The sequence below is a fragment of the Bombus fervidus genome, chromosome 7 (assembly GCF_041682495.2).
Source record: "Bombus fervidus isolate BK054 chromosome 7, iyBomFerv1, whole genome shotgun sequence".
NCBI classification, from domain to species: Eukaryota; Metazoa; Arthropoda; class Insecta; order Hymenoptera; family Apidae; genus Bombus; species Bombus fervidus.
Window position 1 is genome coordinate 14,984,794 of NC_091523.1, and position 27,505 is coordinate 15,012,298.

General features: G+C 41.9%; 1 protein-coding gene across 4 annotated transcripts in view; it reads right to left on the bottom strand.

The window, feature by feature from the left end:
* Nucleotides 1-311: 311 nt before the first annotated feature.
* The window catches only part of Sdb (SAXO downstream of blistered), a 35,964-nt gene continuing 8,770 nt past the window's right edge, over nt 312-27,505 (bottom strand). Inside the window, exons 2-7 of one of the 4 annotated variants that reach the window (XM_072007742.1) lie at nt 20,605-20,873; nt 19,489-19,869; nt 11,097-11,536; nt 10,482-10,684; nt 9,491-10,181; nt 312-9,397 (exon numbers count right to left, since the gene is read on the bottom strand). In XM_072007742.1, coding sequence (XP_071863843.1) covers nt 1,134-9,397; nt 9,491-10,181; nt 10,482-10,684; nt 11,097-11,536; nt 19,489-19,869; nt 20,605-20,873 — 10,248 coding nt within the window. In that variant the 3' untranslated portion in view covers nt 312-1,133. Of the gene's footprint in view, nt 10,182-10,481; nt 10,685-11,096; nt 11,537-19,488; nt 19,870-20,604; nt 20,874-27,505 lie in introns of all 4 variants that reach the window. The other 3 variants (XM_072007743.1, XM_072007741.1, XM_072007740.1) reach the window with 3 other exon arrangements.

The window sequence follows — 27,505 nt, forward strand, 5'->3', positions numbered from 1 at the left end:
CGCAGTCTATTTGTCAGCAAGGCGAAAGAAACGGTTAAATGTAAAAACGAAGCTGATCGAGAAAGAACGCTACGTGCGACTTGGAACGTCGCATCTATTCTAAATATCGGCCGAACCTAATGTTTCAATCAGATTCGTCCGTATCACGGATTTAAGCTCTAGTTATTGCTTTGTAATACACGTGGCTTAAGGTGAAAATAAATCTTAACTCGATTTTTCATCTGCGTGTCATCTCGCATCCGCATCTCTCGGTTCAAGTATCATTAGCCATTTTTTTTTCTTTTTTTTTTTTTGTTTTTGATCGATAACCATTTTTATATCGACGAAGAACCTTTTTCAACATCGCGCTCACCTTATCCTTCTCGAAGGATAAAACTATTATATTGACACGGTACGGATATATGCATATGTGTGTATGTATATATTTTATGTATGTATATGTTTACGCGCATAAAAGTGTACTTTTATAAGTAATTCACACAGTTCCATATGTCAGTATCGATCCTTTACGAGCACGCTGATTGCAGAACGACGAAAGGGATATCTAGAGATTCTTGACGAAATAAATATCGAACGACACGAGTTCATCACAGCCCGCAAATTTAGCTTAGATCTAATCCCATTCGAGACGTATAACGAATCTCCGATGTTTGGAGCGTACGCTACCGATCAAAAATTTGGAATTACCTACTTTTTTAGTTCCATTTACATCGAAGTTTTCGCTAATTTTCATGTTACTACAATTTCCGTTGTTCGAATAAATATTTAGCGAAACAAGTTTTTAAAATAATAGAAAATTCTTAGTCGAGATTTCTTTTCATGTCTCGGACTCTATCGGTTTCGATATCGATTCGAAATTAATACTGTAAATATCGATAATGATTCCTTTCGCTTCGATAAATCTTTAACGAGAGAACTTTCCCGGTTGACGCAAAATTCTTGGTCTATTTTCTCTTAAATCATTGAATTACAATGATTCCAAATTTCCGATCAGTACTGTACGCTTCATCCAGAGGAAAAATGCTAAGTATTCTGAAAAACCTCGCGAAAAGAAACAAATAATATCTCGAGACCCTCCGACTGTTACAGTTGCTTTTATAATATAATCTCTATGGCAGAGAAGGAAAGTTATTTTAATTAGAAATGACGGGCATATAGAACTTGTGCTTCTGCGTGTCTCTGGTGTGCTTGAAAGGCGTCTGTTTGGCCTCGATAAGCGTCGCAGGACAGGGTCCTTTGTGTCTGGGCGTGTACTCCTTCTTGTACATGCTCGAAGTGACCATGCTTCCATCTCCTAAATTGATGTGCGATACGTTCGCCTGTCTCTGTACTCTTTCTACCTTCTGACTGGTGAAATTTCCATAATTCTTCGCCTCGCTGTGCGAATAGAACTTGCCACCTACTGTTAAATTGTCCTGCCGAACGATTCTCTGTGGACGTTCGTAGGTCGACGACGCCCAAGGATTTCCTTCTTTAGTGCTGCGATGTAAAGAGGTCAAACTACGTCGATCGCTGCTCTGACTCGAATTGCTGATGTACTGGCCGCTCTCTGCCAAATTCGAGATACTCTTCTTTTGATCAGCGGCTGTAGAAGAGATCGTGTGAAGAGCCTCCGTGGACGAAGTGGCTCTGCGTCTGTGAAGAACCGAGTTAGTAACGTCCGCGGACGATGAAGAGATTACGTTCTTCCTGTGGTGGCTGGTCTTCGTCACAGCACCGTCCATCTGCAATTTCTCCATAGATTGGCCGCTGATGGCTTGCCTGAACTCGGCACTGCTCGTCTGGTTGGAATTATAGCGAGCTTGGCTGGAAACCGTGTGCTGTTCGTGTTGTTGCTTCTGTCTGGTTGCAGTCTGTCGAGACTCGATGTGTTGAGTGTTAACGTAGTCCCTTTTGCTTGTCTCTTGTTGATGTTTTTCGATTTGCTGCCTCTGTTGTTCGCTGTATCTTCCATCGACCACGACACCCTGGTGGTTTTGCGCATCCGCGAGAGACCTGTCGTCGATAACTCGTCGCGTTTGAGTCACGTTCTGCGATCTCAAATGTCTTTCGCTTGACTGTGCTCTTTGATGGTGTTCGCTTATGTAGTGCTGATTGCCTGAAACAGTTGACAGAGACTTTCTAGAGTCTGGCTGAGGACCATCGGGTTGTACGGCACGATGATCCGTTATCACACGCTGAGATTGATGCTGAACATTCTGAGCCGATGAGATTCTCTCTCCACTCGTTCTCTTCGTAGTCGTAATCGTCGTTCCATTTTCTACGGTCTTCGATTCGGTTGAAACGCTTCTCCTGGTATCTGTTTCCATGCTGCTTATCTTTGCGGCAACTTCCTTGGCAGTGCGTTTGGTGAAAGTGTTGTAGTTCCTCTGAGTAGTCGTAGACATCGTAGAAGTGTCGTCTCCTAAGGTAATCGAAGACTCCATGTGATGTCTGCGAGTTACGGCTCTACCAGGCGTAGAAACTTCTTTCTTAGCCGGTGTAAACGTGTCTCTGGAAGTTGTCTTCGTTTCCATGGCACCTGTGCTCACCTTCAAATTATCCTCGTGACGTTTAATCTCAGCGCGTTCTCCACGAACGACCGTATACGTGGATCTCTGGGAAGTGGAGTCTTGGAACTCGCCGATCATCTTCAAGTTATCCTCTCGACGAATTACCTCCGCTCTTTCTCCTCTCTTCGGTGTGAAATCGTCGCGAGGTCTTCCGACAAAGTCTCCTTCTGGTTTCAAATTGTCCACATGACGAATCGGAGATCGACGTTCTACCGGACCAACCTTCTCCGGTGTTCTACGCTCGAAATCACCTTCTGGTCTCAGGTTATCGGGATGTTTAATAGGTGAACGTCTTTCACCCGGTCCCAGAGGAGACTTTCCAGGTCTTTCGAAGTCTCCTTCCGGTCGAAGATTGTCAGGATGTTTCTTAACCGGTGTACGTTCGCCGATTACGTACGTGTAATCATCTTTCCTGCGTACATCGATAAATTCACCTTCCATCTTGAGGTTGTCCTCGTGCTTTCTAACGTTCACCCTTTCCACCTTCGTGATCTTCTTGTAATCGTCCCTGGATCTACGAACGTCTATCTCTCCTTCCATTCTCAGATGATCCTCGTGTCGACGAACTTCCACTCGTTCTCCGTTCACGTGTCTATAGTCATCCTTAGAAGATGGACTGACATCCATTTCGCCTTCTGGCCTCAGATTATCTTGCGGCTTTCTAACTGGCGCTCGTTCGCCTCTCTTAGGTGTGAAATCGTCTTTAGGCACCATATAGAAGTCTCCTTCGGGATGAAGGTTGTCCTCGTGGCGAATCGGTGTGCGTCTCTCGGCTGGACCAACCTTCTGAGGCGTTCGTTTAGCAAAATCACCTTCAGGATGTAAATTGTCCTTTGGTCTCTTCACGTCAGCACGATCCCCTTTAGTTGGCGTGTCTTGTCTCGGCCTTCCGACAAAATCTCCTTCTGGATGCAAATTATCAGGATGTTTAATCGGTGTTCTTCTCTCTGCAGGACCAACAGGCGCCTTCTCTGGTCTGTCGAATTCTCCTTCGGGTCTAAGATTATCTTTAGGTTTCTTCATAGGAGCCCTTTCTCCTTTGGTTGGCGTAGGAGTTTTAGGACGTTGAGCGAATTGGCCTTCGGGTTTCAAATTATCAGGATGCTTGATAGGCGTTCTTCTCTCAGCCGGACCAATCGGACGCGTATCGGGTCTCTCGAATTCTCCTTCGGGTCTCAAATTATCTTCGTGTCTGATAATCTCGCTGCGTTCACCGCGTGTCACTCTGTAGTCATCTCGTCTTCGAATATCCACGAACTCACCCTCCATCTTCAGGTTATCCTCTCGACGAACTACATCGACTCTTTCCACCTTGGTGATCGTCTTGTAATCGTCCCTTGACCGACGTACATCCATATCACCCTCCATTTTCAAATTATCTCTGTGAACGACTATCTCTGTTCTCTCGCCCTTTGTAGGCTTATAATCGTCCTTAGGCTTGCCTATAAATTCACCCTCCGGTTTCAAGTTATCCTTTGGCTTCTTCTGAACCGGCCTATCAACCCGTTTTGGAGTGAAGTCGTCTTTAGGTCTTCCTACGAATTCTCCTTCAGGATGAAGATTATCTTCGTGACGTATAGGCGTTCTCTTCTCGGCTGGACCAACAGGCGACTTCTGCGGCCTCTGGAATTCACCCTCCGGTTTTAGATTATCCTTTGGCCTGGTAATATCCGCACGTTCGCCCTTCAATGGCGTTTCTTCCTTAGGACGACCAACGAATTCTCCCTGTGTTTTCAAATTATCCGGATGTTTGATTGGACTGCGCCTCTCAGCAGGACCCATCGGCTTCTTCTCTGGCCTGTCAAAGGTACCTTCTGGTTTCAAATTGTCCTTTGGCTTCTTCACATCTGCTCTTTCACCTTTCTTCGGTGCCTGTTCCTTCGGACGTCCGATAAATTCACCTTCAGGTTTCAAATTGTCATCGTGTTTTATAGGTGAACGTCTTTCCGCTGGACCAACAGGTTTCTTTTCAGGTCTTTCGAATTCTCCCTCGGGTTTCAGGTTGTCCTCTGGTTTCTTTATCTCTGGTCTGTCTGCTTTTTTAGGCGAGTAATCGTCTTTCGGTCGACCCTCGAACGGACCTTCCGGTTTCAAATTATCCGGATGTTTCACGATATCCACACGCTCTCCTTTCACTACCTTGAAATCGTCCCTCGTTCTGATATCAGTGAACTCGCCCTCCATATGCAAATTATCCTGATACTTAGTGACCTCGGCTCTTTCGCGAATTAAGAAGTCCGTATATTCGTCTCTGGACCTGTAAGTCTCTATATTTCCTTCCATTCGCAAGTTGTCCGTACGTTTGACGATATCTACTCGTTCGCCACGAACGGGAACAAAATCGTCTTTAGGACGACCTTCGAACGGTCCCTCGGGTTTAAGATTATCCTCGGGTCTTTTAACATCGGCGCGTTCTCCTCTAGTCGGTTTGTAATCGTCCTTTGGTCTACCAACGAATTCTCCTTCGGGTTTCAAATTATCGGGATGTTTAATCGGAGATCTTCTCTCGGCAGGTTTCACTGGAGATTTTTCTGGTTTCTCAAATTCACCTTCTGGACGTAGATTATCCTGTGGTCTCTTGATATCAGCGCGTTCTCCGCGTTTAGGAGCTTCTTCTTTTGGCTTTCCGGTAAAGTCGCCTTCGGGCTTCAAGTTATCAGGATGTTTAATAGGAGTACGTTTCTCAGCTGGCCCCAAGGGTTGCTTCTCAGGTCTTTCGAAAGTACCTTCTGGTTTCAGGTTATCTTCCGGTCTCTTAACATCGGCCCTCTCTCCCTTAGTCGGTGACTCTTCCTTCGGTCGCCCAATAAATTCTCCTTCAGGTTTCAAGTTGTCTTGAGGCCTCTTCGCAACTGGTCTCTCGGCAGGTCTGAATTTTTCAGGTTGCGGTCTTTCGAAATCACCTTCAGGGCGCAAATTATCCTCGTGTTTGATCGGTGTTCTTCTCTCAGCTGGACCAACAGGCTTCCTCTCTGGAACTTCGAATTCTCCTTCAGGATATAAATTGTCCTTTGGTCTCTTTACGTCCGCTCTTTCGCCCTTTCGCGGTGTTTCCTCTTTGGGCCGACCAACGAAGTCTCCTTCTGGTTTTAGATTGTCTGTTGGTTTCTTGACAATTGGTCTTTCAGCGGGTTTAAACTCTTCCGGTTTAGGTCTTTCAAATTCCCCTTCGGGTTTCAAATTATCAGCATGTTTGATCGGAGTTCTCTTTTCAGCAGGACCAACAGGTTGCTTCTCTGGCCTCTCGAATTCCCCTTCAGGTCGCAAATTGTCTTTTGGTTTCTTAATCGGAGCCCTCTCACCTTGTTTAGGCGCTTCCTCTTTCGGTCTGCCGATAAATTCTCCTTCTGGTTTGAGATTATCTTCTGGTCTCTTTACTTCCGGCCTCTCTGCTCTCTTAGGAGAATAATCGTCCTTTGGACGACCCTCGAATGGACCCTCCGGTCTCAAATTGTCAGGATGCTTCACGATATCGACTCTCTCGCCTCTTACAACTTTGAAATCGTCTCTGGTCCTAACATCGATAAATTCGCCCTCCATGCGCAAATTGTCTTGATACTTGGTAACTTCGGCTCTCTCGCGAATTAAGAAGTCCGTATATTCGTCTCTTGATCTGTAAGTTTCGATGTTACCTTCCATTCGAAGATTGTCCGTGCGTCTGATGATATCCATTCGTTCGCCATGAACCGGTTGATAGTCGTCCTTAGGCCTGCCCTCGAATGGACCTTCTGGTTTCAAATTGTCTTCGGGTCTCTTAACAACAGCTCTGTCGCCTTTAGTCGGAGTGAAATCATCTTTAGGCTTACCAACGAATTCTCCTTCGGGTTTGAGGTTATCCGGATGTTTAATCGGTGTGCGTTTCTCTGCTGGACCAACCGTAAGCTTTTCTGGTCTCTCGAATTCGCCTTCAGGATACAAATTGTCCTGCGGTCTTCGAACCTCGGGACGTTCGGCTGTTTTTGGAGAGAAATCATCTTTTGGACGACCTTCGAAGGATCCTTCAGGTTTCAAATTATCTTGAGGACGTTTTACGTCGGCACGGTCTCCTCTAGTTGGTTTGTAATCGTCTTTAGGTCTTCCTTCGAAAGGACCTTCTGGTCTCAAATTGTCCTGAGGTCTCCTCACTTCCGGACGTTCGGCTGTTTTCGGTGAGAAATCATCTTTAGGTCTTCCTTCGAAAGGACCTTCAGGGCGAAGGTTATCATCGTGCTTAATAGGCGTTCTACGTTCAGCTGGGACGAATGGAACGCGTTCTCTATCTGTAAAATCGCCTTCAGGAAACAGCTCATCCGGATGTCGAACAATCGGCGCTCTTTCGCCGGGACCATAGGGGACAGGCGATGGTCTCTCGAATTCTCCTTCGGGATACAAGTTATCTGGATGTTTAATAGGTGTGCGTCTTTCAGCAGGAGTATATTCGTGTCTTGGGCGATCTTCAAACTGTCCTTCAGGTCGCAGATTGTCCTGTGGTCTTCTGACTTCCGGACGTTCAGCTGTTTTCGGTGTGAAATCATCCTTAGGACGTCCTTCGAATGGACCTTCCGGTCTCAAATTATCTTGTGGTCTCTTTACCTCTGGACGTTCAGCTGTTTTCGGTGAGAAATCATCTTTAGGTCTTCCTTCGAACGGACCCTCTGGTCTCAAATTATCTTCTGGGCGTTTCACGTCCGCACGCTCACCTCTGGTTGGTTTGTAATCATCTTTAGGCCTTCCTTCAAATGGACCCTCCGGTTTCAAGTTATCTTGAGGACGCTTCACGTCAGCACGTTCACCTCTCGTTGGTTTATAATCATCCTTAGGTCTACCTTCGAAAGGTCCCTCAGGACGAAGGTTATCATCGTGCTTAATGGGCGTCCTACGTTCAGCTGGGACGAATGGAACGCGTTCTCTACCTGGAAAATCGCCTTCAGGAAACAGCTCATCCGGATGTCGGACAATCGGCGCTCTTTCTCCAGGACCATAGGGGACAGGCGATGGTCTCTCGAATTCTCCTTCGGGATACAAGTTATCTGGGTGTTTAATAGGTGTACGTCTCTCACCAGGGGTATATTCGTGTCTTGGACGATCTTCAAACTGTCCTTCAGGTCGAAGATTGTCCTGTGGTCTTCTGACTTCAGGACGTTCAGCTGTTTTCGGTGTGAAATCGTCCTTAGGACGTCCTTCGAATGGACCTTCCGGTCTCAAATTATCTTGTGGTCTCTTTACCTCTGGACGTTCAGCTGTTTTCGGTGAGAAATCATCTTTAGGCCTTCCTTCGAACGGACCCTCTGGTCTCAAATTATCTTCTGGACGTTTCACGTCCGCACGTTCACCTCTGATTGGCACATAATCATCCTTGGGTCGTCCTTCGAATGGTCCTTCAGGTCTCAAATTATCCTGAGGTCTTCTCACTTCTGGCCTTTCCGCCGTTTTCGGCAAGAAATCATCTTTAGGTCGACCTTCGAACGGTCCTTCCGGTCTCAAATTGTCCTCAGGTCTTATAACCTCTGGTCTTTCACCTAGTTTGGGTGAAAAGTCATCCTTTGGGCGTCCTTCGAACGGACCTTCCGGTCTTAAATTATCCTGTGGCCTCTTCACTTCCGGACGTTCAGCTATTTTTGGTGTGAAATCATCCTTTGGACGTCCTTCGAACGGTCCTTCGGGTCTCAAATTATCTTCAGGCCTCTTAACATCAGCTCTTTCGCCTCTGGTTGGTTTGTAATCATCCTTGGGTCTGCCTTCGAAAGGTCCTTCCGGTCTCAAATTGTCCTCAGGTCTTCTAACTTCTGGTCTTTCACCTCGTTTTGGTGAAAAATCATCCTTTGGACGTCCTTCGAAAGGTCCTTCGGGTCTCAAATTATCCTGTGGTCTCTTCACTTCCGGACGTTCAGCTATTTTTGGTGTGAAGTCGTCCTTTGGACGTCCTTCGAACGGTCCTTCTGGTCTCAAATTGTCCTCAGGTCTTCTAACCTCTGGTCTTTCACCTAGTTTGGGTGAAAAGTCATCCTTTGGACGTCCTTCGAACGGTCCTTCGGGTCTCAAATTGTCCTGTGGCCTCTTCACTTCCGGACGTTCAGCTATTTTTGGTGTGAAGTCGTCCTTTGGACGTCCTTCGAACGGTCCTTCGGGTCTCAAATTATCTTCAGGCCTCTTAACATCAGCTCTTTCGCCTCTGGTTGGTTTGTAATCATCCTTGGGTCTGCCTTCGAAAGGTCCTTCCGGTCTCAAATTGTCCTCGGGTCTTCTAACTTCTGGTCTTTCACCTCGTTTTGGTGAAAAATCATCCTTTGGACGTCCTTCGAACGGTCCTTCGGGTCTCAAATTGTCCTGTGGCCTCTTCACTTCCGGACGTTCAGCTATTTTTGGTGTGAAGTCGTCCTTTGGACGTCCTTCGAACGGTCCTTCTGGTCTCAAATTGTCCTCAGGTCTTCTAACCTCTGGTCTTTCACCTCGTTTTGGTGAAAAATCATCCTTTGGACGTCCTTCGAAGGGACCTTCCGGTCTTAAATTGTCCTGTGGCCTCTTCACTTCCGGACGTTCAGCAGTTTTTGGTGTGTAGTCATCCTTTGGACGTCCTTCGAAGGGTCCTTCCGGTCTCAAATTATCCTCAGGTCTTCTAACCTCTGGTCTTTCACCTCGTTTGGGTGAAAAATCATCCTTTGGACGTCCTTCGAAGGGACCTTCCGGTCTTAAATTGTCCTGTGGCCTCTTCACTTCCGGACGTTCAGCTGTTTTTGGTGTGAAATCATCCTTGGGTCGTCCTTCGAAAGGTCCTTCAGGTCTCAGGTTATCTTCAGGTCTCTTAACATCAACTCTTTCGCCTCTGGTTGGTTTATAATCATCTTTAGGTCGACCTTCGAACGGTCCTTCCGGTCTCAAATTATCCTCAGGTCTTCTAACCTCTGGTCTTTCACCTCGTTTCGGTGAAAAATCATCCTTTGGACGTCCTTCGAACGGACCTTCGGGTCTCAAATTATCCTGCGGCCTCTTTACTTCCGGACGTTCAGCTGTCTTCGGTGTAAAATCATCCTTCGGGCGCCCTTGGAATAGTCCTTCGGGTCTTAAATTATCTTCAGGTCTCTTGATATCTGCTCTATCTCCTCTAGTAGGTTTATAGTCGTCTTTAGGTCGTCCTTCGAACGGTCCTTCTGGTCTCAAGTTATCCTCAGGTCTCTTAACTTCCGGGCGTTCAGCTGTTTTCGGTGAATAATCGTCTTTCGGACGTCCCTCGAACGGTCCTTCGGGCTTCAAGTTATCCTGTGGTCTCTTCACGTCTGCTCTTTCGCCTCCGGTTGGTTTGTAATCGTCTTTCGGTCTTCCTTCGAACGGTCCTTCAGGTCGCAAATTGTCCTTGGGTTTCTGCGGTTCCGGTCTTCTCGTTATCGCTGGCACAACGTAGTCGTCCTTAGTATGAGGCACTCCTTCAAACGGTCCTTCCGGTCTCAAATTATCGTCTCGTCTAATCACGGCAGTGCTTCTATAGTCGGTTTGATCGAAAGTTTGATACTGTTCCTGAGTCGTTGTGGTGCTTTCCACGATATCGGTCTTGCCATAAAAGCGGTCATCCTCGTCGGTGTAGTCGATTCGTCGTCGAGGTGTCCTCTCAACTATGTCGTACGTGTGGAAATCCTCTTTATGATGAGAGGTACCCTAAAGCACATTTCGTACTAGATCAGCGATTAATGTAGAGATAAGAGTAACTGGGACAATGGACTCGCTTTCTGAATATCGTTTTAATACGGAGCAGAGGGAAAGTTAGAACGAGACGAGATAAATCATACTTTTAATAAATATTTGTCAGTTTTTCAATATTTTTTAATTACAAAATTACGATGTCGTTCCTTATCAAAGATGTCAGAGAGTATGACGCGTTTAAATTTACCATCGAAAGTTAATATACAAATAAAAAAAGATTGTCATTCGTAATTTCCAATTTCCAAAATAACTTACTGTGAATTCACCCTCTCCTACTGTGAGGTTATCCGTACGTTTAATGATCTCGGCACGTTGAACCGTTCGATGATCGACGTATTCGGATCTCGTAGTTGTCGAGTCGATGAATTCACCCTCGACCTTTGTGTAGGTATTGCGACGTACTGGTCTGGGACGTTCACCGGGTGTACCGGTGAACACCAGCTCCGTTGTGGTTGTACCTGCACATACAAGTTAAATGTTACGACAATACGAATTAACTATAGTAAAAAGATCTAACTACAATAAGAAAGACAAATCAAAATCACACGAATTTTAGATTTTAAAATTTCACGATGATCAGCCGATCAGATGAACATATTTGTGGCATCTTTAATATCACGTTCCTCGAAATTTCAGATTTGTCTTGAAAAAGTGATCTTCAATGTTCACACGATGTCGGGAGAAATTGCAAGTTTCTATTAAAAAAGGACAGTCGATGTTCTAAATCTCAGTTCGCGCTATATCTTTCTCTATAAAATCAGGAAAAATGTACAGCGATTATTCATAATTGATAAAGCAAAAATTGTCGTTATAGTGGTCAAAAAATTCGACGTCGCACGAGTTAAAAAATTTATTAGAAACGAAGCTCACTGTCGAAGTCTCCTTCCGGTCTGAGATTATCCTGAGGTCGCCTGACAGGCGTTCGATCTGCATATTTCGGGGCTTCTTCCTTCGGTCTTCCAATGAATTCGCCTTCTGGCTTCAAGTTATCCTGCGGCTTTTTCACCGGAGCTTTCTCTCCTTTCGTCGGAGCTTCCTCCCTGGGTCTGCCGATGAACTCACCCTCCGGTTTCAGGTTATCCTGCGGTTTCCTTACCGGTGTTCTCTCGCCCCTCGTCACCACATAGTCTGTTCGCCTCTCTCCGATGAATTCTCCTTCCATCCGAAGATGGTCTTCGTGGTGGTACACGGTCTGCCTGTCGACGTGTTTCTCATCGAATTCCTCGCGATAGGAAGTCACCGCGTGGACGGGCCCGTCTCGAGGAATCTCAAGGTGATCTTGTGGCAGATTGTGCGGACAGCGATGTCGTCTGAAAAATTCCAACATCGACGATGATATAGAAAAGTTAGAAGAGTTCGTTGTACGTCGCAGCTCGATGGAATATGGTGGAAATATCGTGATACGATCGTTGGCTCATTGATAAACCAGTAACTCGATATTTTTTAATTGCCTCAACCGAATCAGCTGGCTGTGATTTGACTTTGCAACGAATAACATATACATAGTATAGTATATGTTAAGTATAATAAAATATGAATTTGAAACCGACGTGTATCGAATTATGTATTTCAATACGGCTGAATAGCCCAAGTCCGTTCGATATAATTCTCCCATATGACGCAAAGATACTATCTAACGACAAATTATAATCGATGAATTTTGAAAAATTCCGTTTGAAAAATCAGAGTATCTTTGCATTGAATTATCTTAACTGATCGTTACATCTGTTGACTTACGGATTTATTGCTGCTACGTGACTTAGGGCTGTTGCGCAGGATTTGCAAACATCCGCGTGGAAAATTTTTAATGAAAATATTTATAGAATGTCCCGTAATTTTAACTAACAAAGAGAAAAATAATTAATTGTCCCGTGAAACTGAAATCCTTGCCGAGTGTAACGACTAATCTGTCGTCAGTAGGGAATCCTAATTGGACATCGAGCCTGATTTCAACGTGGCTCGCGAATATTCATGCACGTCGGCCGTGCTAGATTACCAGCGTTGGCCCATTGATAAACTGGCTGGTATTGCAGTCGTGAACGTCACCGTAGTCACGCACGTGATCATTGTCGTACTAGCACGAGTTGCATGTTTCTTGTTCACGACCGCTTCGTTAGATTCCGTGTACATAGTTCATCGGGCTAAGTAATTGAAATACGCTTCGAATCGGATCCACGTTCCTATCCATCAGATTACTCGTTCATCACCGTTAGTCGGTAAAAAAATCTATAAATCCTCGTGCCATTATCGAACCGTGCTTTGTCCCTTGTACGTACGATCGTTCCATGCGACCAATCCAACATTATGGAAATGTCAACCTTGATAGAACCTTTTGTATCCTATCCCGTTTGCGACACGCGTGTTTACCAATCCAAGTCTCACACCACCATCCGAATAATTACATTCTGTTGTGTTAATAGCGGATTGCCGTAAGACGCGGCTGGTTTGGTTCAACGTCCTCAGACGAGTTTCTCAATGCGTTAAGTGTCGTGGAGGTCATTCGTATTAGATGAGTCTATGACGCCGTTTAAATCGTTACATCGGTGACACTTTTATACCGTACGTAAAATTTCTACTACTCTGTACGTTATAAACGTTAACGTATAATAATAATATCGAAATGACGATTGTAAAATACGAAATGCGGTGTAACGCGTATAAACAATTTTATTCCGCTTACACATGGGATTTCGATCCTTTTAGAATCGAATTTTTCGAATATTTCAATATTCGGAGAACTAGAGATTTTAAGAATAATACGAATATGTAGCGTACGTTTTGATTTTCTGTAACAAATGTATTTTTTGTCTACTCGGCGTAAATACTTTTCGAAATTGCAGTTCGCAATTGCAATAATAGATCGGAACGAGACATCGTGCATCGAAATGAACATACGGCATACGATATTGAATGTGTAAATGTAATTAATCGATACATTTAAGGGGAACAAATGAAAATTATGTTTCGCATTAGCGAAATCTCGCATGATTTTCGACCAATTTCATCAGTTCATGTAACTAACCGAACATGATTCGATAATATTTATTGTTTCAGAACACCGTATTTGGTAATTAACGAGCGAAGGAAATATCGACATCGTTCGACGTTCGCGCAACGATACAGCAATCTCCATGTCAATTAAGGCGGGCGTAGCTTGTCAAAATGCCAACGCACGTTCCTCTTTCCAACCTCCTGGCGTGCGTTTAATATCGATGACAGACTGACACGGTGCGTAACACAATCAATGATTAAAAATGTATAACATTGAACATCATAAATGCACCTTGATGCGCCATCGTTCCGAAAATGTTAACGATTAATCGTACGAAATGCTTCTATTCCAGATATTTTCTATTTTCATAGAACACCGTACTTCTTCAACTTTTACACGGGCAACAAAAATGCTGCTGTTATTCGACAAGCTTAGAGGTAAGTTCGAAGCTTCGATATTGATAATTTTAGCATAAATTTCGGCGTAGAAGATACTAATCATACAGTATAATACACGTCACGTAAAAATAACATAAAATGAGAATTAGGAGCGTTTTTCCACGCTTTGGCTACAAAATACAAAAACTTCTAAAAGAAACGCAGAAAAAGATTGGATACACAAAGGTTAATTAGAACTGAAAATTAGAGGCAAGTTCGAAGCTTCGATATTGATAATTTTAGCATAAATTTCGACGTGGAAGATACTAATCATATATACAGAATGATACACGTCACGTAAAAATAACATAAAATGAGAATTCGGAGCGGTTTCTCCACGCTTTAGCTATAAAATACAAAAACTTTTAAAAGAAACGCAGAAAAAGATTGGATACACAAAGGTTAATTAGAACTGAAAATTAGAGGCAAGTTCGAAGCTTCGATATTGATAATTTTAGCATAAATTTCGGCGTAGAAGATACTAATCATACAGTATGATACACGTCACGTAAAAATAACATAAAATGAGAATTCGGAACGATTTCTCCACGCTTTGGCTACAAAATACAAAAACTTCTAAAAGAAACGCAGAAAAAGATTGGATACACAAAGGTTAATTAGAACTGAAAATTAGAGGCAAGTTCGAAGCTTGGATATTGATAATTTTAGCATAAATTTCGACGTGGAAGATACTAATCATATACACAGAATGATACACGTCACGTAAAAATAACATAAAATGAGAATTCGGAGCGGTTTCTCCACTCTTTGGCTACAAAATACAAAAACTTCTAAAAGAAAGGCAGAAAAGCGTACTCAAGATTGGACACACTAAGGTTAATTAGAACTGAAAACATTTTATTAGCGTGTTAAAGTAAGTACCCGCCCGGTGCAAAGACTTTATCTATTCAGTTTCGCGGCAGGCCATTTGGAAATTGGAAACCTGTCAAAGAGAGATTTCGCAAGCATGCTGCTCGCGATTCACCTCACGTATCTGATGCGTTCGAATGCATCGGCTTTGCAAAAGATAAAAAAAGCGGAGGAAAAACAGAAAAAAGATGGAAAGAACACACAGCAGGCGCGCGTGCGCGTGCCAAATTTCGATGCAAAACGATGGTTTATCCGAGGTTGTATCGTGCCTTTAAAGTTTCGTTCGGATCAGTCTCGTTGCTCGAACTCGAACGACTTGAAATCAAACGGCGTAAGTAATAAGACCGAGTATGGAAACTCGATGAAATATTTTATTCGCTTTTGCATTCCGGTCGAATTAGTTAACTACGAGCAATTTGAAACCACTAGTCCAGTGTGAACCTGTTACGTATTTCGCTCGCTCGAAATATGAATTTCAAGTTTCAAGTGAAATTCAAGTCCTTCCAACTACTCAGCTTTATATTTGTTTTATATTTGTATTTTATATAGTTTCGTATTTATTGATACTGGTTCCTTAAAAAATTGTCAAAGTAACTGTTATTTTCGATTCGCTACATATACCAGGTTTTTATTATTATTATGTAACGATTATTTTTATTATAATGAAGTACGAATAGAAATACGTTTAGAATCGTGGTATTAACGTTTAGTATTCATACGTGTCCACTTCCTTCCAAATTAAATTATTTGATCTCGGACTACTACAATAGAATTCAAGTAAATTGACTAATCGTAACAGGACGCTGGATTTGAAAAGAAAGAGAGAGAGAGAGAGAGAGAGAGAGAGATCCAATTGCCGCGTAATTCTTTATTCAACGAGATAAAAGAATCATGCAAACGGGATTTCTTTTGCCAGGATTCGATTCGATATAACCAGCTTCCAATTAATCCTGACAACACCTCGGAGAATAATGAGCACCGAATAATCATCGCGGCTTTCTGTTTTAATCGGTTCGAGCGCGTGCACACACGCTAATCGCCACGCAGCCCGCATAAAATTGAATATCGATTAAAATGGATCGTCGATAATCGCGGTTCGCGTTTGCTAATTTTATCGATTCGACGCGCAATCACTTTGAATTGGAACAGTCTATACTCTTGTTTCTATTAATAACAATAATAAATCGTTTTCATATGTTTGGCGATATTCTACGCACCTAGAGAACTTTAAGAAAATTATTCGAATATGAATATTCGAGCACTGGAATATCTCAAACCATCGAACAGCGGATGAAAATTGTAACATTTCTTACTACGTCATATTATTAATTAGCCTTCGATCTATATCGTTGGACATTTCATTTTCTTTTTTAATATCAAAACGTACGTACAATAACAGTGATAACGATCATCGATCATTTCCGTCGCGCCGAACATGAAACATCAACCAATATAAAATACCTGAAAAATGAGTATTCTAATGGGACAATAGCAGTCAGGCGTTTGAAAAAGCCAATCTGCATTATTAACTGTGCAGAGCAATTTTCATATTTTTCTGTGGGCAACCACGGCCGAAATTCGTATCTTGCGTAGGTGTATCACCAGGAAACTCTTAATACAGTACAAAAAAAACACGATGATATCATGGCCCATTGAAGTTAACACGATAATCTTTTTCCGTCAGAATGCGATTTCGATGTCGCGACTGAAGGCTTAATTATTATGGATCGAACGTGTAATAGATACTGTTGGTATTCGCGATATTCCACGAGCAATATCAGGTACAAGAAATCATCGTTGCGGAGGACTATCACTGGCTAGCAATCGAAGCTACTCTCTCGATCATAAGCGCTCAACCAATTTTCCCTGATCTCGCGGTCGCATTCGGTTCGATCCGGGTCAAGCGTTTCGATCTAACGAGAACCAAGATTACATTTATCGGGTGCAATTTACCGCACGCCCAGACCGATCTTGTTTACGTTCGCGGAGAACAAATATTAAAGCGTTCCGCGTCATCAAACTTTGGCCATGCAATAAGCAAATTGTTTCTCAGGAATACAAATGAATAGAGAACTAACGACGTTGGTGGAAAAAGGGCCCTTGAAATAAGAATTAACCCTTTGCACTGCTATATCGAGTGTGACTCGACGTCAGTTTTTATCCGAGGAGCTCCTTTGTCGAGTCCCACTCGACGTTCTTTCAAGTCCCACCTTTTTTTGTGAAACGTGCGAAAAAAAACGAAGATTGCATCCTGGAAATTATTTGAAGATATATCGTATAATTAAAAATTACAAAATACAACGATAGTGTGAATAAAACTGGTATTTAAGCGAATTTATTTCTTCCTTTATTTATTTAAATTGTCTTATTTTTTGGTTAAAGTAAATTTCAGATAAAACGCTTAAAAGCGTTGGGAGCTGCTGGTAACGAAATTGAAATAAAATTTGGAGTGCAAAGGATTAAATAAAGCGATGGATCGAGTAGATCATGTTGTGAGTTTTGAGTCTAATCTTTGGATATTAACGATGTTTGATTTGATGGATGTAATGGTTCTTAAACTACTTTGATCTTTTTATACTTGTAAAATAAACGAGATAATAATTTAAAGATTGGACTGGAAAATATATTTGTTTACTGTTGTATATCATACAGTTGTGGATCATAGACTTATACTCTTTCTTATTCTTTTACGTCGAATTTACGTCAAATGAGATAATAGATGCTTTGTTATTCGTAAATATTCGTTAGGAAATTTCTTTTGATTCGTTACCGAACTTGTTAACGTTGCATGAAATTTTACTAACAACGTTAATTTAATTGTGCGAGAGAACATAGCGGCGAAGTGACAGGATTGCAAAAATAGTGCTCGTTGCTCGCGTGCAATACGCTTAAGCTGTGCTCGAAAAACGTTCAATTATAACGTGATAAATTAAATAAATTGATCTACTCCAAAACATCGTTTACCATTTACTCTACATTTTACAACGTACAAGTGAATATCTCTAATATATTCCATACTTATCTGTTACCATTTATTTTACCATTTATATCTCTATAAACGCGTTAAACACCGAAAGGTCGTAATATTCAGTTGATAAATGACTTAGAAATACATTTTTTTTATCTCTATTCTTCGCTTTTTGACTGATTTATTATGAGAATAATTCTAAACGAAGACAACTGACTTGACCCAACTGATATCGTCTTTCTGCCGCGTGATTTCTGATCGTCCTTGACTCGATTAAAGTTCGACTCGATCGCGAGAAACCGCTTTCGACTTCATTGTCATCCGGTTTTCAATCACCTTCCACGTATTCTATGTATGGTAAAACGTAACTTATCGATTATGCGCATCGATATCCTTGATTTTTGGCTGAACAATGGATACCCTTGGAGGATCGCGATGAATCGCGCCGGTTGTCCCAAGCTGATCACCTTAAATTTGTATCGCGATCACCTTGTTATGGGAGGACGCGGCACGTTTTTCGAATAAGGAAGAAGAGAGAACAGCCGATCGCGATTGGCTAGAAACAAGCTCCCATAGAAGGGCTTGTCTGCTGTCCCACTTTTAAGCGGCGCGTACACGCGCCTGTTCCCTTCATACGCATACGAGCTGTTTCATAATACGATCAAGGTCCTCTAGGTTATACCGTACTGGAACACGTCCGAGTATCGTCATCGAATTCGAAAAAACATCCGCAGCAAGGATACCGTTGACGTTGCATTCGAATTTTGTCTTATACCGTTGGAACATCGTCGTGACAGGCGTTTAAAATTACAAGCAATTCGGAATGACTCTTGACCAATTTGGGCTTGTTAAACGTTATTTGGATCGGTCGTGTTATTTAAATTTAAGCTCGTACTCGTATGATTCGTGTAATTTGGACGCAAGCTCGAATCGAAAGAACGAAACGACTCTTACAATCGTTTTTAAAACGTCGTGTGGATCCATTGCGGGATGAGCGAGACGTTATACAATACGTTCGGATGTCTCGAAAAATGTCGACGATGATCATGGTCACGATGATAAGAGCACGATGTAAGGCAATGGATTTCGCGGAGCAAAGAATCGAGAACGGCCGTAATCGATAGAGCAAACGGCTAATAATTCGGTGGACGATTCGCGCGAATAACAATTCCACCTTCCACGAAGTAGATTTTAATTGCATATATTTGGGAAAAATGGCAGACGATGCTAATAGATCGGATGTTCTTCCGTCTTAACTTTCTTCGCGTGACGCGGATGTGATGAGATTTTGAGTTAAAAATTTATAGTTAATTGAATGAAGCTAATAAATTAAGCTAAATTGCGACGTGCAACGACGCGACGTTAATTAGAGTTTTTATCGGTGTCTGGCCTTCGTTTATAGAAGCTGAAAAAGCTGAAAAAGCAGCTCGCTCGGACGAATAGCAACGGGAAAGATTCAAATCGTTGCAAATGTTCGCGTTAATTTGCATCTTCAACCTCGTCACGTTTTGTATTCCAATGTCGTTAACTTGCCCCGAAACTAGGTCACGCCGCGATGTTCAACCGAAACGAACGTTCCTCGGATGAAATAAATTTATTTCTGAGTTCTTTGTATACCGATGTTTCAGCGCTGTCGTGCTTTGATATAGAGACTTCAATGTCATTTTGCTAATTTTGCTATTTTTGCTACTTTTTCTTCAAAGCGTTTCAATATCATCGTCCGACATATGAAATGCAAAATTCGAAATATAAAATTATTAAAAGGTTAAAATAATCGGAAGGTTCGTAAGGAAAACGATCGTTACTCGCGTTTGTCTTTCTCCAGAAGACCAAAAGACACTGTAGCATCTTTTATTTTCGTTTAATAGAATTCAACGCTTTAAACAAAATATTCGCCATGCCACCGTACCTCAACTTGGAAATTTCAAATCTTGAAATTTCCAGATTAAAAGATTGAAATCGAAATGTAAAAATTTTGAAATTAAAAGTCCTCACCCGCAGGTGCAGAGTTCGCAGATGCATTGCTCCTTCAGAGGGATCTTGGATAGTATGTAGTTTGGTAGTTTTCCGGGCTGAACATCGTCCTCCTCGAGGGAGTCAGGCGTCTGATCTCCTCTCTTCGGCTTGTCATCAAATCTCTCCGGTTTATCCTCCGGTCGGCTCGGTTTTCCAGCGGCTGGCCTTTCATCGGGTTTCCCGGGTCCCTTTGGTTGCTCATCGGGTTGCGTCGGTTTGCTGGCGCCTGGCACCGTTTCCGGTACCTTGCCAGGTCTTTCCTCGGGGCGACTTGGTTTCCCTGCCGCGGGCACTGGTTTTCTTGTCGGGGATACATAGTCACGAACTTTTCCTGGAGTCTGTGGCCTAGCGCCAGTATATCTGGAACCAAATATTTGGAACGTTTAATAAGTTTCACTTTGCTATTTTGCGAGGAAATTTCAAACTTTCATTTGTCTCTTTCTTGACAAATTTAATTGGAAAAGAAGAGTTGGCCACGAGATTACAAAACTGTTATATTCTATATCGACTTTAAAGAAAATTCTAATCAAACAACCAATATATAATGGAAGTTGAACGGAAGAAAAATTTAGACGTGAAAAATGTATAAAATGCATACAATATAGAAAAATATACGAAAGTGAAGTATTATATTTAATATTTAAACGATGAAAAACGTCTGTATCTTTAGCGTCTATTTCTTCACTGGTACGAATAAAAATCTGGATTTGCGTAAACGTTCGTAGTCCAACGATGACGCTCAAAGAAATACGTTTCTTCGTTTATACGCAATCTAACAAGCGATATGTATAATATCGATTTTGGGAAGTATCTATGAGCAATTCGTCGTTTTGCACCAAGTTCCCCCGACCTCCTCCCTATAAAACAGCCAAGTATACACTCGAGCTGGCAATTTATAGAATACTCGAAGCTTCTACGCTGCTTCGACTTTAATTAAAATCAGTTTGAAATTTCAATATTTGCCAAGTCAACGTCGTTTTCTATGCCTATCGACTGCCTCGAGTCGATGCTGCCCCAGCGTCCTCAAAAGACGCAGCAATTTCCACACGCTCGAATAACCTATTTTCTAGCTAACTTCTAAATCTGTATACCAACCTTTCCCCGGGACTCTGTTCTCGTTGCGGAGGTCGGCTCGGCTTCCCAGCTGCTGGAATCGGTTTTGGTCGATCGTCTTCTCGCAGTCCAGGGATTCCTCGTGGATAACCAGGTCGTTCCGGTGATCCTTTCTGTGGAGTACCAGCTGGAGATTTGGGAGTCGAGGTGGTGAATCTGTCGAACCTGGTGTCATCAACGACATCCCGCGCTACCATACTAGTCACCTGTTCGTTGTCGATGAATTCGGTCGTTGACTTGGTGACATCTCTCTGCAAGCACGTTAGAATGGAACACGTTAGACAAGGTTGTAGAACGAAACGCGCGAGACACGATTAAGTCTTTAACGTAACGCGAGACGAGTTAACTCGTCATCTCTTGGATACATGATCTCTTGGATGCAACAACTTCTTTATTCATACACAGGCTCGTAAACGTACTCGGACGGTTTCAGGCAAAACTTTTACGAACATATTATGTACGTTATACGATACCTTTTAGAGTTTCGTTAGTGTCGTAACGAGACACGAGCGTCGCGATTCTATTAGTAAAATTTCAAACTAGTCTGAAAATGAATATGCATAGACGACGTTTCAGCCACGACAGGTTTCTTATCAAGCGTACGCGTTATAGCGACCTGACAAAACAGACGGCAACGATATTTTCTATTTACTGCTGCACCGGTCAAGACGATAACACAGTTTCATCGTACACACGATTCAGTGGATGTCGAAGAGGTATACAACAGATCCAGCAGTATATGCCTAGCTGGTTTTGGAATCGCGGTGCCTGGAATATGTCTTCGTGGTTCACCGAGAAGAGTACTCACTGTGTCGTCGTCGGAGAAAGGTCGATGAAGTTAGAAACGTTATTAGCGAGAGCTGACGTTGAATTCAATTAATTCAAGTGGCTGTGTGCAGTTAATATAACCATAGATGACTCTCTGCGAGAAGATTATACCAGGAAGTCACCTAGTCTCCCTGTGTTCGCCAAGCGAAGGTAAATTAGAGCGTATCGTAATGTTATTAGTCTGAGTGTCACTCTATCTAATGGGTAGTCCATTTCAAACTTAACGGAATACACGAACTTCTAAAGTTAAATTGCATAATGTTTTTAAACGCGTGCGAACATTTATGAATCTTGAGCGGTTCCGTTGCTTTTAGCCTGGAACAGGCTCGGAAGCTAAATAAATTTCCCCGGAGCAATTTCGTTGCGCTTTGTCAAGGAACTCGGCCCTTCGTCACGCGTCTCCGACGCTGCAGACAATTACCGGAGGATTCCGCTAATCAAAACGGTTATCACCTTACTAATTACAACTACTTTCACGGCTGGCTCAAAGCAAACCGCGTTATTCGCCAAATGGATCGTAGCGACTGTTCTCTCGCGCTATCTCTTGTCGCGCTAATATCTCGCTTAATTATTAACTATTTTACGACGATCATTACAACAGCATTTCACAGAGAATTCACGGTAATGACAACGAAAGGAACATTCGCTTAATGTTAATCGCTGTTTTGATTGAAACTTCACAGCATGTTTAGAACAGGACATAGCAAGGTATCATAATGTTATCCTTGGGATTAAGGATTGGACGTGATACCAACGACATAACGAACGCACGAAGTAGCAAATTGTTGGACTCGAGAGTACCCCAAGTTGAACACGAAACTGCTTGAACTTTCCCATTTCTAGAAACGTTTCACATAGCAACAATTCTCGTACTATAAACTAAACGGCACAGGCTTTGCACTTGGAATTAAATAAGAACTTTTGTACTTTGAGATATTTGAACTTTAAGAACTCTACGAAACGCTAGAACTTTAGAACTATGTACTAGTCGAGCGTTACACGTATTAAGCATTAATAAATTTAATTCGTTTGTTAAATATACGGCTTCGCAAGCCGTATAGAAATCTTAACGCACCGAAGATAGAATTAACAGGGTAGCAATTAATTCACACGTAACGGAAAATTGCTACGTTATTTGATCACGGTTGAAGATTCACGACACGAAGAGCACCTTGTTCGACCGATATCTACGATTTATGCAGCTGAAGTACGTTCGTTTGGATTCGCTGGAACGTAACCTTTTGTTTGACTTCCGCTCCGCACCGATCATTTCCGATTAAATCAACGAATCGCGACTTAAACCGATGTTATACCAGGACGCTGTCGATCTTCCTGTAGGACTTTTAACGACGTTAACGAAACGAGTTTGTAAATTATCGTTTCTATCTCTTTTTCTCTTTCGCTTCAGCGTGGACCAAACGTTTGTACAGATTGATATTTGTTGGATAGACTAAGGATAGAGTTGTTCGAGTCAAAAAAATATTTGACGTAAGCTAAGTAATTCGTAAATTACCAAATTTGATTACTAGGAATTCTGAACGATTTACATTTGTAAAAGGACTATTTATCTCGTTATTAGTGACGTGATAAACGATGAAACATGCCCTGTAATAGGCAGCTCAGCTACTGTTCCTTTTCTACGAGCATGTAACTCCTATTCATCGGAAGACAAGTTTGTTCAACTAATGTTAATAATCTCAGTTGTGACTATCGCTATTCGGTAGCATACGTGTACTAGTTTATTTCTGTAAGTTATTTCGCTGTTCATTCTATTAGTTCATATACCTATGAGCCGTTTATTCCAAAAGCGTTGTAAGTCCATTTTCCTTTATCCTGAAGTACCAATGTGTTTGTGTTTCCATCGATTGAAAGATCCTAATCTACTTACTTTGTCTACTACCCTACCGTGTTTCGACAGATGTAAATTCGTCGTAAAAATTCTTTTCTCGAGACAAATAAATAATAAATACCTTCACCCTGATTCGAAACAACTTTATCGTAGGATTATTAGAATTATCTTCTCATCTTTCTTTTTTTTTTTTATTTCTTCTTATTGCATCTAAGGTAGATATTTTTCCATTCTTTCCTTATTACGTCAAATGGTGTTTCGTAATATATTACAAAATTTGATTATTCTATGTAAAGTCTAAGATTGAGTTTTAAGATATTGATAGTTCGATTATTCAAATAACTATATCTTATCGTGGACTCTACATTGTTTGCAACATGCAGCGACTGCGACATAACAAATGGTATCTGGTCGTTTCCTCAGAGACGACGCAACTTGAGGGAACGAAAGATGAAAATCGCAGAGGAAGAGGTGATAATTGAAAGTCAGACGGTCACGGTTTATGACGCGATTTCGCAGTAGGTTGGGCGGAAATCGATAATAGGAATTCCATTGTTCGTTAAATACCGACATTAAACGAACTGCAAAATACCATAGCTATGTACTTAGATTAAAAATGACGATGCGACGACGCTGAGCTAGACGGAATTCAGGTAACGTGAGAGCGGAACAGATGGCGTTTATGCACACGTCTGCATCGTATCGCATAGCCCGAGCTACTTTTGTACCCTGCACCTACTTCTTCGAGGATTCGGTTTCCTCGTTCATAGACATCGAAGGTGTCCTTATAACAGCTGAATAGTCAGGCGCGCGTGAAATGCTCCAAAACAGATTTACGTTTCAAGCATTTGCACGCTGAAATTCCGTTCTTGACGAAATCTCTTCCTAGAAGATATTGAAGGAAATTAGAGTATTAAAACTCCAATATTAAAATCGTTTAACGTTTTAGCGGTGAAAATCATCGAGGAAATCGATCGATCGATGATAATTTTACGTTCCTGCGAGATAATGAGAATATTTTGTAAAAACAATTACAAATGTATAACTTTGTGAAAATTAGTTGCGAGGGTTGTAAGAGGAACGTGATAAATTAAGAATCACATGTTGACACTGACAATCCCCTGGGATAAATTAAATTAAACAATTTTTAATAAATTAGATGTAAAGTTCAGGGAAAGTTATGTTACTAAGGTTTGGACTAAAACGTGAAATTGAATTACCACAAACAGCCGCTGTATATCTAAATAACATGTACGTATGAAGAAAAAATTAGTATGAATTTCGATAGAGCAATCTTACGGTAGAATTACTTGGAAACGAAAAATTGTTCATGGATTTTCAGCAAACGCTCGGCATTGCGAGAACCGGCATTGTTCGAGGGTATGCCGTATAATTAGTTCTCGAACCAATTGTCGTCGATCCCACGGCGTTAGAGGTATTCTACCATTATTCGGTGACACAACGGAGGTCACACATAACCTGGAGGATCGCGTATCGACCTCCGTGTGCACGACGCGCGACAAGCTCGCCAAAATCGCTCGTTGAATTATTTAATGCCACGCAACGAACAATCGCGCGTTCGGCGAAATCCACGGGAATGGCTATCGCCTTTCGCCATCCATGCCATCGAAAACGATTCAATTTAACAAACAGGAAAACCTAGTTATTTGGAAAATGAAATATCCTCGTTGAGAAGTAAACGATATATTTACGATAAGTACGAGCTTGTTGCATTCGTATGAAATTTTCTTGCTTTAAGACAGATTTCCAGAATCAAGCATTTTCTTCTTAATTGCGTGACTATTGTATAGTCGAAGATATAAATGCGTAACCGACAGCCTCTGTTGTTTTGAAATAGCTTCACGTATACCTCTTTTCGGTTCGTTAGCGTTGATCATTGTACTTGGCAGGCACGTTCGTTCGGCTTAACGTTGTAACTCGATAACAAGGTAACATTCGCTAATAACGTAAAGCGGTCCTGAGTGCCGCCTTTCGGCCGTAGGTTCGTAACAAAGAGAACTTTTGTCGTTTACCGGATCAATTTTCAACGATTTTCATAGGGGAGCGCCGAACGACCCGCACGATAATCATCGTCATCATCCTATTCGTTCTAGTCACTGTGACGAACGATCGTGTAATTAAATAAAACGAACAACAAACACGTACACTGGCTAATCGTGTAGCTGTATGCTGGAATTAAGAAATTAACAAAAACAGAAGTTAAATCAGTTTGGATTTTCGGAGGCTCGTGACGAGTTTTCCTGTCGAAAGCTCTTTGCAACTTTCCAGATAGTAACGTGCTAAGCGAACGAGTACAGCGTGAAGCAAACTCGTAGCAACAGCACGAGTCGAGGGAACACGATTATGCGAGTTTGTGTATACGCTGACTAAAGCGTGCCTGGATGCAGGCAAAATACACCACACCGTCAGCGGCTGTTTGCACGTTGAACAATCGAAAACAGGGCTCCTTGCACCTACTTTCAGAAGGACACCTGTCGTCACGCGACGAGAAATTCTGTAGCATGTTTGAGATGAACACTAGGTTATTTCCAGAGCTAAGATACAACGATTACGTGTAAAATATTCAGAATATACTCTCGGTAATTTTTAACGAACGAAACGAATTTTTACGTAGATCCGACTTCTTCAGTTATGTTCAGAAGAATGCGACATTTCACAAAAATCGGCTGGTCTACTTATTACAATTACCGAGTTTGGTCGTCGTCGAACTTTACCGATTGTATCGTAAAATGGTAATTTTCATAACTAAAAAACATAACTAGTGAGAAAATTAGTCGAAAAATAACAATACGTTGGAGCAGTTGTGGAGACTCACGCAATGCCAGACATTAGAACTACGATGAAACTGTTCGACAAGTTCTTTGCTTATTGCGGGTCCAATTTATTTGCTAAGATCTTTTGTCACGGCGTACACAACAAACAAATTTGGTAAGAAATAGAAAACAGATGACCGTTAGATGGTTTCGAAACTTCTACTGTCGTCTACAGTAGCTCGAGTGCGGTATTCTCGATTTATAATACACCAAAAGATAGTCGACTCGGACAGATCTATCCTGCAAGTATCATTAATAATACCTTGACATGTGGTCGCATAAATTTCCTAACAGATCGAATGACCATCGTCTACGATAGAGAATATCGTTGCTCTAATGTAGTTTCTTAGGCGGTCCGAAAAAGCCCATTTATAGCGACGCGGATCGTTCCATGATGAAAAAGAAAGCCGAAGGCTCGAAATTGGCGTCATTAAATCGGTCAGAGTCAGAGCGGAGCGTGCATGCAATTAACTCCAGTGTTCTCGTTAAAGACGCTCAAAGAGTCCGGTTTCGATTGTTACGTTAATTGGATGGAAAAGAAAATAAAAGGTTCGCCGTGAGCGGCGGTTGAATTTCGCTCGGCGTATGTATACCTGTTGAATTTACCCTGCTTGCCGCCACGATGGAAGAAATTGATATTCATAGGGATATGCGTGTGTATGTGTGTGTGTGTGTGAAGAGAGAACCGAGTGCCAAGTATTTCATCGACCACCACGAGACCTCGAAACCGATGTCACGGCTACCAAACGAATCAACGCTATCGATAGAATCTATCTCCACGTAACTAGACTTCCATATCGATTATTCTATGAACCATAAAGCGATATACAGTGTGACTGACGAAAGTATTTGAACGTTCATAGAATATTTTTATGTAAATAGATAAATTTAAATTTGGAAAAGGAAATGGGATCTGTAAATTCATTTGTAACAGGATCTTATACAAATTATTATTACCCAGCAATATTTTTAAGATTATCTTGTGGCTATATCGTCCTGTCAATCTCGAAAAATTTAATCCGGTTGCAATCCTCGAACATTTATATCTCAATCTCGTTATCATTTTGGCCAACAAAAAAAAAAAAGGAAAGATTTTCTACGTTTCTACATCAAAATTGAAAAGAGAACTTTTATTCGTACGGTAATAATTTTGTTATATCTTCGTCGAACTTAAGATATATTTTAACGTTAGAAAGATGCAAAAATTACGAGATATCATGACTGAAAGACGACAGAGATCGCTACTATTTATTTATGTTATATAAGGTATTTTCGTGACCTGTGTGTATTTGCAGCAAATCTGTTTTGATATCCAATTTTATCAGTATAATCACAGTAATCACATGTCATTATCTGCTAATGAAGTTACAAG